The 12,045-nt window shown below is 35.2% G+C and overlaps 1 protein-coding gene across 2 annotated transcripts; it reads left to right on the top strand.

Moving 5' to 3' along the window:
* Nucleotides 1-245: 245 nt before the first annotated feature.
* Nucleotides 246-6,342, top strand: LOC120161006 (long chain acyl-CoA synthetase 8-like). Of its 2 annotated transcripts, none has more exons than XM_039171315.1 (12): nucleotides 246-462; nucleotides 1,653-2,253; nucleotides 2,336-2,416; nucleotides 2,547-2,819; nucleotides 3,221-3,352; nucleotides 3,424-3,597; nucleotides 4,043-4,272; nucleotides 4,755-4,872; nucleotides 5,139-5,270; nucleotides 5,375-5,509; nucleotides 5,580-5,786; nucleotides 6,022-6,342. In XM_039171315.1, the coding sequence occupies exons 2-12, from the start codon at nucleotides 1,702-1,704 to the stop codon at nucleotides 6,184-6,186; spliced, it is 2,199 nt and encodes a 732-aa protein (XP_039027246.1). In that variant the 5' UTR covers nucleotides 246-462; nucleotides 1,653-1,701; the 3' UTR covers nucleotides 6,187-6,342. The 2 variants fall into 2 exon arrangements, with proteins under 2 accessions (XP_039027246.1, XP_039027245.1); XM_039171314.1 differs by having other exon boundaries at nucleotides 1,648-2,253.
* Nucleotides 6,343-12,045: the final 5,703 nt, after the last annotated feature.

Here is a 12,045-nt window from a genome sequence, read left to right as displayed (position 1 = left end):
TACCCTAAAATTAAATAGAGTATGGGGAGGTTCTAACGATTAGGAAAGGTATAGGATAATCGTTTATTATTTATCGGAGAAAAACCAACGTTGCTATTAAGAGACGTCACCGCTTACGCCACGTGTTATCAACCGACACTTGATTCCTTGCAAAATTGTACATATATCGTAATAACTCTGCCCGATGTGTACTTCCTTCCAAGGTTTGTTAATTTTTCCCTACCAAAGCTGCCCTTCAACGGAGCCCTGGTGCGATGGTGCCCACTTCAAGGAGCATTTAAGCCCGTCATTTTCTTCATATTTTAGTACCATTTTTGGAAAGTTAACTTTATCTTCATCCTTAGGACCTTGTCTTTCTTTATTTTAATACTCAAGTATATTTATACACTCCAGCTTCTCATTTATACGATACCTGAATCAGCCTTCTTACACCTTCTCTCCTAGTCTAAAGCAGCGTTGAAGGTAAATCTGAAGCAGCTTAATCAGCTCATCCTCCTCCTCCTTTTGTGGTTACTTTTATTTTCTACAGTTATTTTTTTTTGGGTTGGTTAAGTTTGCTATTAGAAAGAATGTAAAGGTGACGGTTTTTCCTTTGCTTTGATTCTTTTGATGATTCCTGAATCTGGGTTTTGATTTGCTTCAATAATAACAAGCTGTGGTTTGATCAAGGTTTCATTATCTTAATTCTCTATTAGAAACTTCTGTTTCTATATAGACAGAAAGCAGGTTTGCTTCTTTTTCTGGGGTTTTTGGCTTTATCAAGGAATTCGATCGAGACTCTTCCTATGAGTCTATGACTGGCCTTGTGTATTTTGGATTTATGAAATTTGACTTATTGATGAACAACAGTTGATCTTGGAATTAAGTTTTGAGAGGGTCAACTATATATTCATGGTGTATTTGATTCACCGGAATGAAATAAGGATATACTGTATTGAAACAAATTCTATTTACGTTTTGCTTAGTTTATATTAATGGAAATTTTCAAAAATCTTGAAAGAAAGTAAGGGCTTAATAAAATCTATTCAAAAACTTTGAGGGCTGTAATAAAGATTTTCAAAAAAAAAATCAGAGAAATTAATAGAGATTTTAAAAATAATTGAAGGCTTAATTAAAAAATTTGAGGGGACCAAATCAAATTTGACAAAAATATTTAAGGTGCATAGGGTGGAAGGCCCTGTCCTTCACCATTAATTATCATGATTTGCTCTTTTGTATCTGGGTTGTGTGAACCAGTTTGTATTCTTATTGTTTCAATTCATGCATGAGAGTCAATACATTCAGGAATGAAGCTATAGTGGAACCGGGAAATTAACCCATTTCTTACTGCAAAAAGTTTAAAGGAAGTTCAATTCTTCTATACATCATGGCTTTTCATTTTCTCTAATATATCTCCTTTCAATTCTTTTTTTAGCCATGGTCAATTTATATAGAAAGAGGTAAAATAAAGAAAGTAAAAATGGGTTTTAAAACTGTAATAAGTTACTCAGGTCTATAGGGGACTGTCAAGACCATTATACCTTTAATATAGTCATGAATAGTTAAATTTTGAAAGGCCTTTTATTTTGGGAAGAACTTCTGTTTACAAAACTTGATTCAGTAGTAATTGAATGTTGATCAAGTTGTTAACCTTTTTTTTGTATGTAGGTTAGTTCATTATTGTAAGGGAATATTACATAGGCTTTCAGTAAAACATTCAGAATGAAGAATACTGACACAACAACACTCACCAAACCCCTGAGGAAAAAAGTAGATTTCAATGATTATTTGTCATCTTTTACAAAAAAATATGGAACGTATGGGGTTGTCGGTGCTGCTGTTGTTGGTGTGATCGTACCCGTATTGTTTTCCTCCATTCTAATGGGCAAGAAAAAGGGGAAAAAAAGAGGAGTTCCAGTTAAAGTGGGTGGTGAAGCAGGTTATACTGTGCGCAATGCTCGAAATCCTGAGTTGGTTCAGTTTCCTTGGGAAGGGGCCACTACAATAGCTGCACTTTTCGAGCAATGTTGTGAAAAGTACTCACGAAATCCATGTCTGGGAACAAGAAAAGTAATTAAGAAGGACTTTGTTGCTTCCAGTGATGAAAGGAAATTCGAGAAGGTACACCTAGGGGATTATGAATGGCAAACCTATGGACAGGTTTATAAACGTGCTTGCCATTTTGCATCCGGGCTTGTTAATTTTGGTCATAATGTTGATACTCATGTTGCGATTTTTTCTGAAACTCGAGCAGAGTGGCAAATTGCCTTTCAGGTATTGCCATGATCCCTGATTTAACACTTTTTTTCCAATTAAATTTTTTGATGCAGTGCCATATTTCTTTTTTGACTTACAGGGATGCCTTAGGCAGAATGTAACAGTTGTCACTGTTTATGCTTCACTAGGTGAAGATGCCTTGATCCATTCTCTGAATGAGGTGAATTCACACAAAAATGGTTTATTGAATATACAATGTGATTATATGGTTACAATATTTTCATCTTCCTCACTTCTCTTTCTTTTTGCAATGCTTGTTGTCCTCATTCAATGTTTTAAAATTATGACAGACCCAGGTATCAACCTTGATCTGTGAATCCAAGCAGCTAAAAACGTTGGCTGCAATACGCACAAGACTGAAAACGGTTACAAATATCATTTACTTCGAAGATGATGAGAATGTGAATATTTCTGATTTGTTTGGAAGCACGAGTGGTTGGAATGTTTCTTCTTTTAATGAAATTGAATCACGTGGAGAAAGAGCACCTGTTGCTCCTTGTCTACCCTCCAAGGATGGTGTAGCAGTTATAATGTATACAAGTGGCAGTACGGGTCTGTCAAAGGTTCGGTGCCTAAATTTAGTTCCTTATTTTTCATGTTGTTCATATGTGCAAGCTTAGTGATCCATCTCGCACAATGCTAGCAAATTTGCTGATTGGCCTTGGTGGAATGGTCAGAACCAGTGGATTTACCCGTATAGATTGCATGCTGAAAGACAATATATATAGGGTTTGTATACCTTTATGTGGCTTACTTGAAAATGAAGAGGAATAAAATGAGCACAGCTCTGCTCTAAGTTAAATTCAAAATTTTAAAATGTAATTTACATGCCTGCATTACCATTATTTGAATTATGACTTGGAAATTACATTCACCTAATAAATCATCCTATGCAACTGAGTAACTGCATGTGCCCCGGTCGTTATTTGTACAGGCTAACATGATTTACTCTTTAATGAGTTAGGGAGTCATGATAACTCATGGGAACATTGTAGCCCTTGCTGCAGCAGTTATGACTATTATCCAAGGACTGGGAAGAAATGATGTATATTTGGCATATTTGCCCTTAGCTCATGTTCTGGAACTGGCAGCTGAGGTAGGTTCATATCCAGTTTTTCTTGTCTACCAATGGCATCAAGATTATTCTTATGGTTCTGTGTTCTCCAGTCGGTGATGCTGAGTGCAGGTTGTGCAATTGGCTATGGTTCACCTTTGACACTAACAGATGCTTCTAGTAAAATCATGAAAGGGACCAAGGGAGATGCTTCTGTATTGAAACCCACTCTCATGGCAGCTGTTCCTGCTATTTTAGATCGTGTTCGGGATGGCGTTCTGAAAAAGGTGCATACTGGTTTGACTCTCTTGTAGGGGCAATGACAGAAGTTGTATTTAGGTGTCATATTATATATGTAGTGCTCAAAATAACAATATAACTTGCATATCGAAATAGCAGATTTGATCATAATAATGCTATTAAATTTAAAAATGATGTATACGTTTCTTTTATGAAAAAAATAGAATTCAAATATTATAATTGATATTGCATATGTAAAAATATTCAATAAAGTGTATACAAATTTTATAAAGAGGGCCAAGTTAAAAATTGAAGGGCCGATCCATAGTTTATAGTTATACTATTTATTAAGTGAAGACCCTTCCTTTTCCCTTAGATATGCCTTGCTCATTGTTCTCTTGTACATGGGGAGCAGGCACTCGTGCCATGTTGAGTCTCACATATGGTATAACAATGAACTGCCCTTTTACTAATTGATCATATTTTATGTAGATTGACGATATGGGAGGATTAGCAAAGAAACTTTTTTATTTTGCTTATAAACGGCGACTGCAAGCTATAGAAGGAAGCTGGTTTGGTGCTTGGGGACTTGAGAAATGGTTTTGGGATGTTATCGTTTTTGAAAAAGTACGTTCTGCACTTGGAGGTCGCATCCGAATCATGCTGTCTGGTGGGGCACCTTTATCTGGAAATTCCCAACACTTCATCAACATTTGCATGGGGTAATTATTCTTTTCTTAGATACCCATATAGTTTGACGAAAATTTAGTTTCTCTCATTTGTTTGGTGCTGATGCCAAATATTAATGGGTACCAGTGTCTGCTTTCCAGCCAGTGTTGTGAGACAATCTGGAAGTGTTCGTTCTGTTGCTTAGATATATCCATACAACTATCATTATATCAACTATTTCACTGTGCTTGTATTCACCGCATATCATTTTAAACCTGTGCCAGTAAGAGTGACTCTCGGTAGCAATATTTTTGGAGGAATTGCCCTTCCAGTTGTAGCATTTTTTTGTTTGCAAGTTAAGCTAATTAAGTTTCAGAGAATAATTTGCATTGAATAATCAGATGGCTGGAGAAGTTTACTTTCAGTTAAGAGTATGTCAAGTTCTTATTATGAAGTGGTGAATGTAATCAATCATGAACATGGAACTTCAGTTTCTCAGTAAAATTCGATTGCCATGTCTTATTTTCTTCGCTAGGGCTCCCGTATGTCAAGGATATGGCTTGACAGAAACATGTGCTGGAACTGCTTTTACCGAGTGGGACGACACAAGTGTGGGCCGAGTTGGGCCACCGGTTCCTTCTTGTTACATTAAGGTATGCCAAATAACATAAGCGAATCGAGTTTCCCAGACATCTTTCTTTGTTTTCTGAAGAAAGGTTATACAAGTGTTTATTGCTGCCAGCACATTTCAGCTTGTGGTTTATGCACTTGGATCCTTGGGAGTATTTTTTAGTGAAATGAAATGAAAAGATGGAAGCACTTCATTATCGTCTGATATTTTACATTTTACTTGATGCTCATGCTGGTGTTTATTCAAGGTTCACAGTGCAAAATTTTTAGAATTGGGTTGCTTTTTCAGCTTGTTAACTGGGCAGAAGGTGGGTATACAACGTCCGACAAACCGATGCCTCGTGGAGAGATCGTTATTGGGGGATACAGTGTAACTTCTGGCTATTTCAACAATCCTGAGAAAACTGCAGAAGTTTACAAGGTGGAGTTCGTGCTTTGTATCTGTACGGGGCAAGTAATAAGCAACTAGGTCTGATAGCCTGTAAGTATCAACTAATACAAACAACTGTTTGCTTGCACCTGCAGGTTGATGAGAGGGGTATGCGCTGGTTTTACACGGGAGATATTGGACAATTTCATACTGATGGATGCCTTGAGATTATTGACAGGAAAAAGGATATTGTTAAACTTCAACATGGAGAGTATATATCCCTCGGAAAGGTGATAATAAAACGATCCCATTACTTATCTGTGGATACTGGACCGGATGCTCATTTTTTGCTGGTTGCAGGTTGAGGCAGCACTGTTGTCGAGCCATTTTGTCGACAATTTGATGGTACATGCAGACCCCTTTCACAGCTATTGTGTGGCTTTGATTGTTCCATCACAGGAGGTTCTTGAGAAGTGGGCCAAAGAAGCTGGTATAGAGTACAAAGATTTCCCAGAACTGTGTGACAAAGCTGAAACTGTTACTGAGGTCCAAAAATCTCTTTCAAAGGTCAGTCTTTATGCGTTTCGGATGCAGATACTTGCAATTTAATGAATAGGAAGAGGTAGTAGGAGAAAGGGTATAGAGGTACGAATTTTTTAGAAGCGTAGAATTAGATAATCAATAAAAATACATAAATATAACTAAAATTTAATAAATTTTGAAAATTTTAGAGCGTGCGATCTATTTTCAACACCCTCTCGATCCATCCTGGGTGATTGATTACTAACCGGGGAGAGTGCAGGTGGCAAAGGATGTAAAGCTGAACAAATTCGAAGTGCCAGCAAAGATTAATCTGATGGCAGAAGCATGGACACCTGAGTCAGGGTTGGTCACAGCTGCACTCAAAATTAAGAGGGAACAGCTCAAGACAAGGTTCAAAGATGAACTCCAAAAGATGTACCACTGAAATCATAAAAGTTGGTGAAAGGTGTTGTGGCTACTGTGTAAGCTTTACTGTGTGTTGAGATTAAAAAAAAGGGGCAGATTTGTCTTTAAATCAGAGTTTGTCTAAAGGAAATCTGCCCCGCTGTTAAGTTGTACTACATTATTTTATATAAACAGTAAGCTCTAGTTTCACAATGCGCTAAGTTGGGGAATAAGAGTGGAATGCTCCACGTCTAGTATTCAAACTATTAATTTTATTTCGTTTTAATACTTACATTTTTATTTATTTTAAAATTATGTATAAACATAATAATTTTAAAAATAATATTTTTCAATCTCGTAAGATAAATGTATATTCAATTAGTTGTACCTTAATAAATAAGTTTTCAATTGATTGTGTCTTTGTCTTATATGATGATTGATTGGTTGATCGGTTGGTGAGGAAAAATAATCACCTCCTTCTAAAAAATTGAGGTTTTAATATTTAAAATTATCTTTTGATTAATATATCGATACGAATTTGGTCTAATTTTAAAATTATAGTTGATAATACAAAGTAATAAATTTTGCTATGTTTTTTTAATCTCACACTATTTATATTTAAAAATGATCTTCTAAATATATATTCATTCATTAATTGAAGATATGCTTATAAATATACGTGGTCGTTGTTGTACGACCAATTTGTGCTTGTGAAGAGACATATATCATACATATTATTTATTTTTGAATAAATAGTTTATACTTTTTCACATTTTCAACTTAATATTTTTATTTATTTTATTTTAATTTTATCTTAGATAATGTGATTTGTAAAATAACTCCTATAAAACAATAATGGCCTTAGAATGTTATTTTGTCTTTTACATTTTTTTCATATAATTTTTTTATAAAAAATTAAACTTATCTAAAAATATCTATATTTACATTGTAACATATTATTTATTTTGACAAATAAATAACTACTTCCATTAAAAATCGCCAACTCTCCTTTTAAAAAATTATAGTTATTTTAAAAAATAAAAAAAAATAAATCTTAAAGTTTTACATGAACTTTCATAAAAAATATAAAAAAAATAAATCTTAAAGTTCAACCATGCACATTTCTCTTTTAAAAAATAAGCATATCTATTTATTTTTATGATTGACAAATATTTTTTTTGGTACATATGATTGACAAATATAATTACTTCTATATATAATATGCAAAAGTAAAATGATATTAAAAATAATGTTAAGAGCTTGTAAAAAATAATATAATAAGAATTTAACGTATATAATTATATAAAATCAAAGTTTATGTATCATATTATATATTAATTAAAGTTTATGTACAATTTTAATTTTTTTGGGTAAACTACATAAACATTCATTAAAAGTATAAGTAAATTTATTTTTTGAGTGAAGATTTAAAAGTAATGAAACTATTATTAATATTATTATTTGATGCTAAATTGATACTTGACAGTTAATAATCATTAATTTAATAATAAGACTTATGTGACACGATAAGCTGACTGAAATAGTATCATTTAACCACGTGAACAAATACTGACCAATATTTACTCAATACATTATGCGTTTGTGATTATTTCAAATGCATGAAATACGTTTAGTTTCTCATGGTCACACAAGTTAATTTCATGTCGAATTTAAAGATTAAACTTAAAATATAGAAGTTTAGTGACGGATCTAAAAATAGTATTGAGAGTTGATACAAATTTATTAATAATATAAAATATTTGAATTGATTAAATATAAATAAAATTTTAAGATAAATATTATCATTAAAATAAATAAAAATTGAGATGTCCATCCTCAACAAGGTTAGAAAATGCTCAGAACCGCCTCAATTCACATGTATAAAAAGTTGGATACATTTTTCACACAGTTAATTAATTAATTCCTTAAAAAATGGCATTCTTAACACTGGGAAGGGATAGTGGAGGGTCCCATTCTGTCTATCTTTGTTTTGCCAAATAAATTAAGAGAAAATCGCCTGTGATCAAAAATGCCTTATAATATACGATTTTAATTAATTTTTTTTGGATTTGCCAAAATGACCAACAAAATCGCAACACGAAATAAAAATCGCAACGCGATCCCCAAAATCGCAAATCAGTTTCTAAAATCGCAACGCGATTCTTGACAATCGCAATGCGATTTTCATATTCGCATTGCGATTTTCCATAATCGCAACGCGAATATGAAAATCGCAACGCGAACACATAAATCGCAACGCGTATCCGTAAATCGCAACGTGTATCCGTAAATCGCAACGCGTATCCGTAAATCGCAATGCGTATCCGTATATCGCAACGCGTATCCGTAAATCGCAATGCGATTTTTAAAGCGCCATTATAATCGCTACGCGTATTTTATTTTCAAATTACAAAAACGAATATTAAGACAAAATCCCGTAATCGCAACTCATAACCTAAAACCTAAAATCACAACTCAGTCCCATCTCCATCTCTCACTCTCTACGGCGAAATCCGTCCCCATCTCCGAAGATTTCCGTCCCCATCTCCGGCGAAATCCCTCACAACCATTCACGGTCAAAAATCCCTCACAATATTCAGAAATGGAAAATCAACCTCCGATGGTTAGTTTTTTTAATTATTTTTATTTTGAATTTTTTGCATTATTGTAGGTTTTTCATATTGAAACTGATGATAAGTTTACTGGTCATTTCAATAATAGATTAACCATTTCACTTAGATTTCATTTCGCGTTACGATTCTCTCGTTGCGATTTTCATTTCGTGTTGCTATTCTCTCGTTGCGATTTTCAAGTTAGTATTTGTCTTTGTCTTTGTTCTGTCTTTTGGTTGAAGTAATGCAATCCATTCAAGTTTCAATTTGCAGAAAAGTCGCAACGAGATAAATGAAAATCGCAACGTGAAAATGACTATCTGCAACGAGAAAAATGAAAATCGCAACGAGAGAATCGCAACGCGAAATGAAAATCGCAACGAGAGAATCGCAACGCGAAACCAAAATCGCATTGCGATTTTCATTTCGCGTTGCGATTCTCTCGTTGCGATTTTCATTTCGCGTTGCGATTCTCTCGTTGCGATTTTCATTTCTCTCGTTGCGACAGTCATTCTCTCGTTGCGATTTTCATTTCAACCAAAAGACAAAACAGTGTTGCAAATTTTAGTTTCAAGAATAAACTACTACTTTTTATGTTTATTGTTTTTGGTATATCTTCACAGTGTAGTTTTTGGTATATCTAACTTGGTATGTTTATTGTTTTTGTAGAAATTTTTTTCGGCTTCATTGACATTAAGGAATAAAGTCAGCCTAGCCACTACAATTGCTTCGAAGCTTTCACCTGCACAAAGACAATTGTTTGAGGAAACCTGCTTCAGGCCATGGCTGAGAGTACAGCATCCGGGTGGAGATGCTAATTTGACCCATTTGTGGCTTCAGACCATGACATCAAATCTACCCGACAGTATACAACGTGGTGAGGAAGAGATATGGTTTCATTTTCCACCAGCGTATACTTGTTTTGGGCGGAAGGAGTTCTGCTTAATCACTGGTCTACGATTCGGACACGATGATATAGGCCGGTACACTCGTCATATCGCCCGCCCATCATGGTTATCCCGGGTTTTTCCGGATGAGTCAATGGAGAAGCCGAACCTACACGTCGACGACCTGAAGAAATTGTTTAATAAGAAAGCTGGTTTCACTCGGATGGATGACGTCGATGTTGTCCGAGTATGCCTTCTACTACTTGTGTATGCCGGCTTTTTAGGCAGAGAGGCCAGACAACCTATTCCTCGGGAGCTAATAATATTGGTAGAGGACCTGAATGCATGGAATCTGTTTCCATGGGGTTCGTATATATGGAAAGCTACCTGGACTAAGTTGTCTACTGCCTTTGATGACCGCAAAAGTTTGCGTGGCGATGGGTCGAAATACACTTTGTCAGGCTTTGTTTGGGCCTTTAAGGTAAGAATTTCTATATAATGTTTCTAAAATTATAATTAATTATTTAACAATTACTAATTTTGTTATTATATTGTTTGTAGATTTGGATATTCGAGGCTTTCCCCAGCATGCGTACATATGCAATAAAAACGTCAAATGATATTCCCAGGGCTATTTCTTGGAAGAGGAAAAATCTGTTGGATTGGGAAGACTTAATACCATATGCGACAATAAATAATGTAAGTTAACACAAATACTTTCATATAATATATAAACAAGTTATTAATAGTAGACGTTTAACTTTGTTTGAGTTTTTATATTGTTAGGAGGCCAACATTCCATTACAAAGACTGACACCCACGGAGGAAGAGCTTGCCAATGATTGGTGGCAAGCTAGTCAGAGTTTTTTTGATGGCACGGATGATGAGCAGCATCCACTTCCTCCAATTCGAGAGCCATCACCTCACCTAGAGCCATCACCCGATCGACCCGACTATACACATCTAGAACGAGAGCCATCACCTATCCCGTCACATCATCGAGCCTCTTCTCCACCATCACCTCATGATAGGCGACCGGCAAAGATGCCACGACTCCTATCTCCCTGTTCTCCACCTCCACCTCCACGGGATGAGTCAAGGGAGTTACGTGATGAGGTCAATGCCTTGCGTGAGGAGATCGGTACTCTACGCGATAACGATGGTGCATGGCGTGTGGAGGTGTCAACTTTACGTGGTGAGGTTGCCTCTACGTGAGATGATAGTATCGTTGCAGAATGAGGTTCATACTCTACGCAACGAGGTAAGTTTAAGATTTTCCATATTTAACTTAATGATAAATTTACTCGTAATTTCACTTAGATTAGCCATTTCACTTAGATTGCTTAGTAAATTTATTCGGTTGCTGCCAATTCTGCTAAACTGTGTATTCTTTAACACTGTGAAATAGTATTTGTCTTTGTTTTGTCTTTTGGTTGAAAGTAAATTTGTTCGGTTGCTGCCAATTCTGCTAAACTGTGTATTCTTTAACACTGTGAAATAGTATTTGTCTTTGTTTTGTCTTTTGGTTGAAAGTAAATTTGTTCGGTTGCTGCCAATTCTGCTAAATTGTGTATTCTTTAACACTGTGAAATAGTATTTGTCTTTGTTTTGTCTTTTGGTTGAAAGTAAATTTGTTCGGTTGCTGCCAATTCTGCTAAACTAATACCCTGAAGTCAATATTTGTCTTTGTTTTGTCTATTGGTTGAAGTAATGCAATCCATTCAAGTTTCAATTTGTAGAAGAAGAAATAGTTTACTTTCGCAACACGAAACTTAAAATCGCAACGAGAGAATCGCAACGCGAAATGAAAATCGCAACGACAGAATCGCAACGCGAAACCAAAATCGCAACGACAAAATCGCAACGCGAAACCAAAATCGCATTGCGATTTTCATTTCGCGTTGCGATTCTCTCGTTACGATTTTGGTTTCGCATTGCGATTCTGTCGTTGCGATTTTCATTTCGCGTTGTGATTTTGGTTTCGCGTTGCGATTTTGGTTTCTCGTTGCGATTCTCATTTCGCGTTGCGATTTTAAGTTTCGTGTTGCGAAAGTAAACTATTTCTTCTTCTGCAAATTGAAACTTGAATGGATTGCATTACTTCAACCAATAGACAAAACAAAGACAAATACTAACTTTAGGGTATTAGTTTTTGAAACATATTTTTCTTTGTTATCTGATGCATTTTGTGAACTATGATAGAATAATGACTTGGGTGAATACAATGCAAGTTTGAAACATATTTGTCTTTGTTTTCACTGTTTAAATATCATGTCTGTTTATTTACTGATTTTTGTATTTAATTATTTAGCGGCCCGATAGAGTGGATGCTTTACGTCGGGTTATGCTTGCACGACGGAGTTCACGCATCAGACAGCGTGCACGTGCTATTAAGTCTCC

This window comes from Hibiscus syriacus, unplaced genomic scaffold (assembly GCF_006381635.1).
Source record: "Hibiscus syriacus cultivar Baekdansim isolate YM2019G1 unplaced genomic scaffold, ASM638163v2 tig00111398_pilon, whole genome shotgun sequence".
Taxonomy (NCBI): domain Eukaryota; kingdom Viridiplantae; phylum Streptophyta; class Magnoliopsida; order Malvales; family Malvaceae; genus Hibiscus; species Hibiscus syriacus.
The sequence above is the reverse complement of the archived record's forward strand: the minus strand, read 5'-3'. Positions and strand labels throughout refer to the sequence as shown.

What these genes read in the sequence shown, in the direction of transcription:
- LOC120161006 (XM_039171315.1), top strand. Translation starts at nt 1,702, where the DNA reads ATGAAGAATACTGACACAACAACACTCACCAAACCCCTGAGGAAAAAA. An exon ending in AGTGGCAAATTGCCTTTCAG is followed by an intron (nt 2,254 to 2,335) that starts GTATTGCCATGA and finishes TTTGACTTACAG; the next exon opens with GGATGCCTTAGGCAGAATGT. An exon ending in TGATCCATTCTCTGAATGAG is followed by an intron (nt 2,417 to 2,546) that starts GTGAATTCACAC and finishes AAATTATGACAG; the next exon opens with ACCCAGGTATCAACCTTGAT.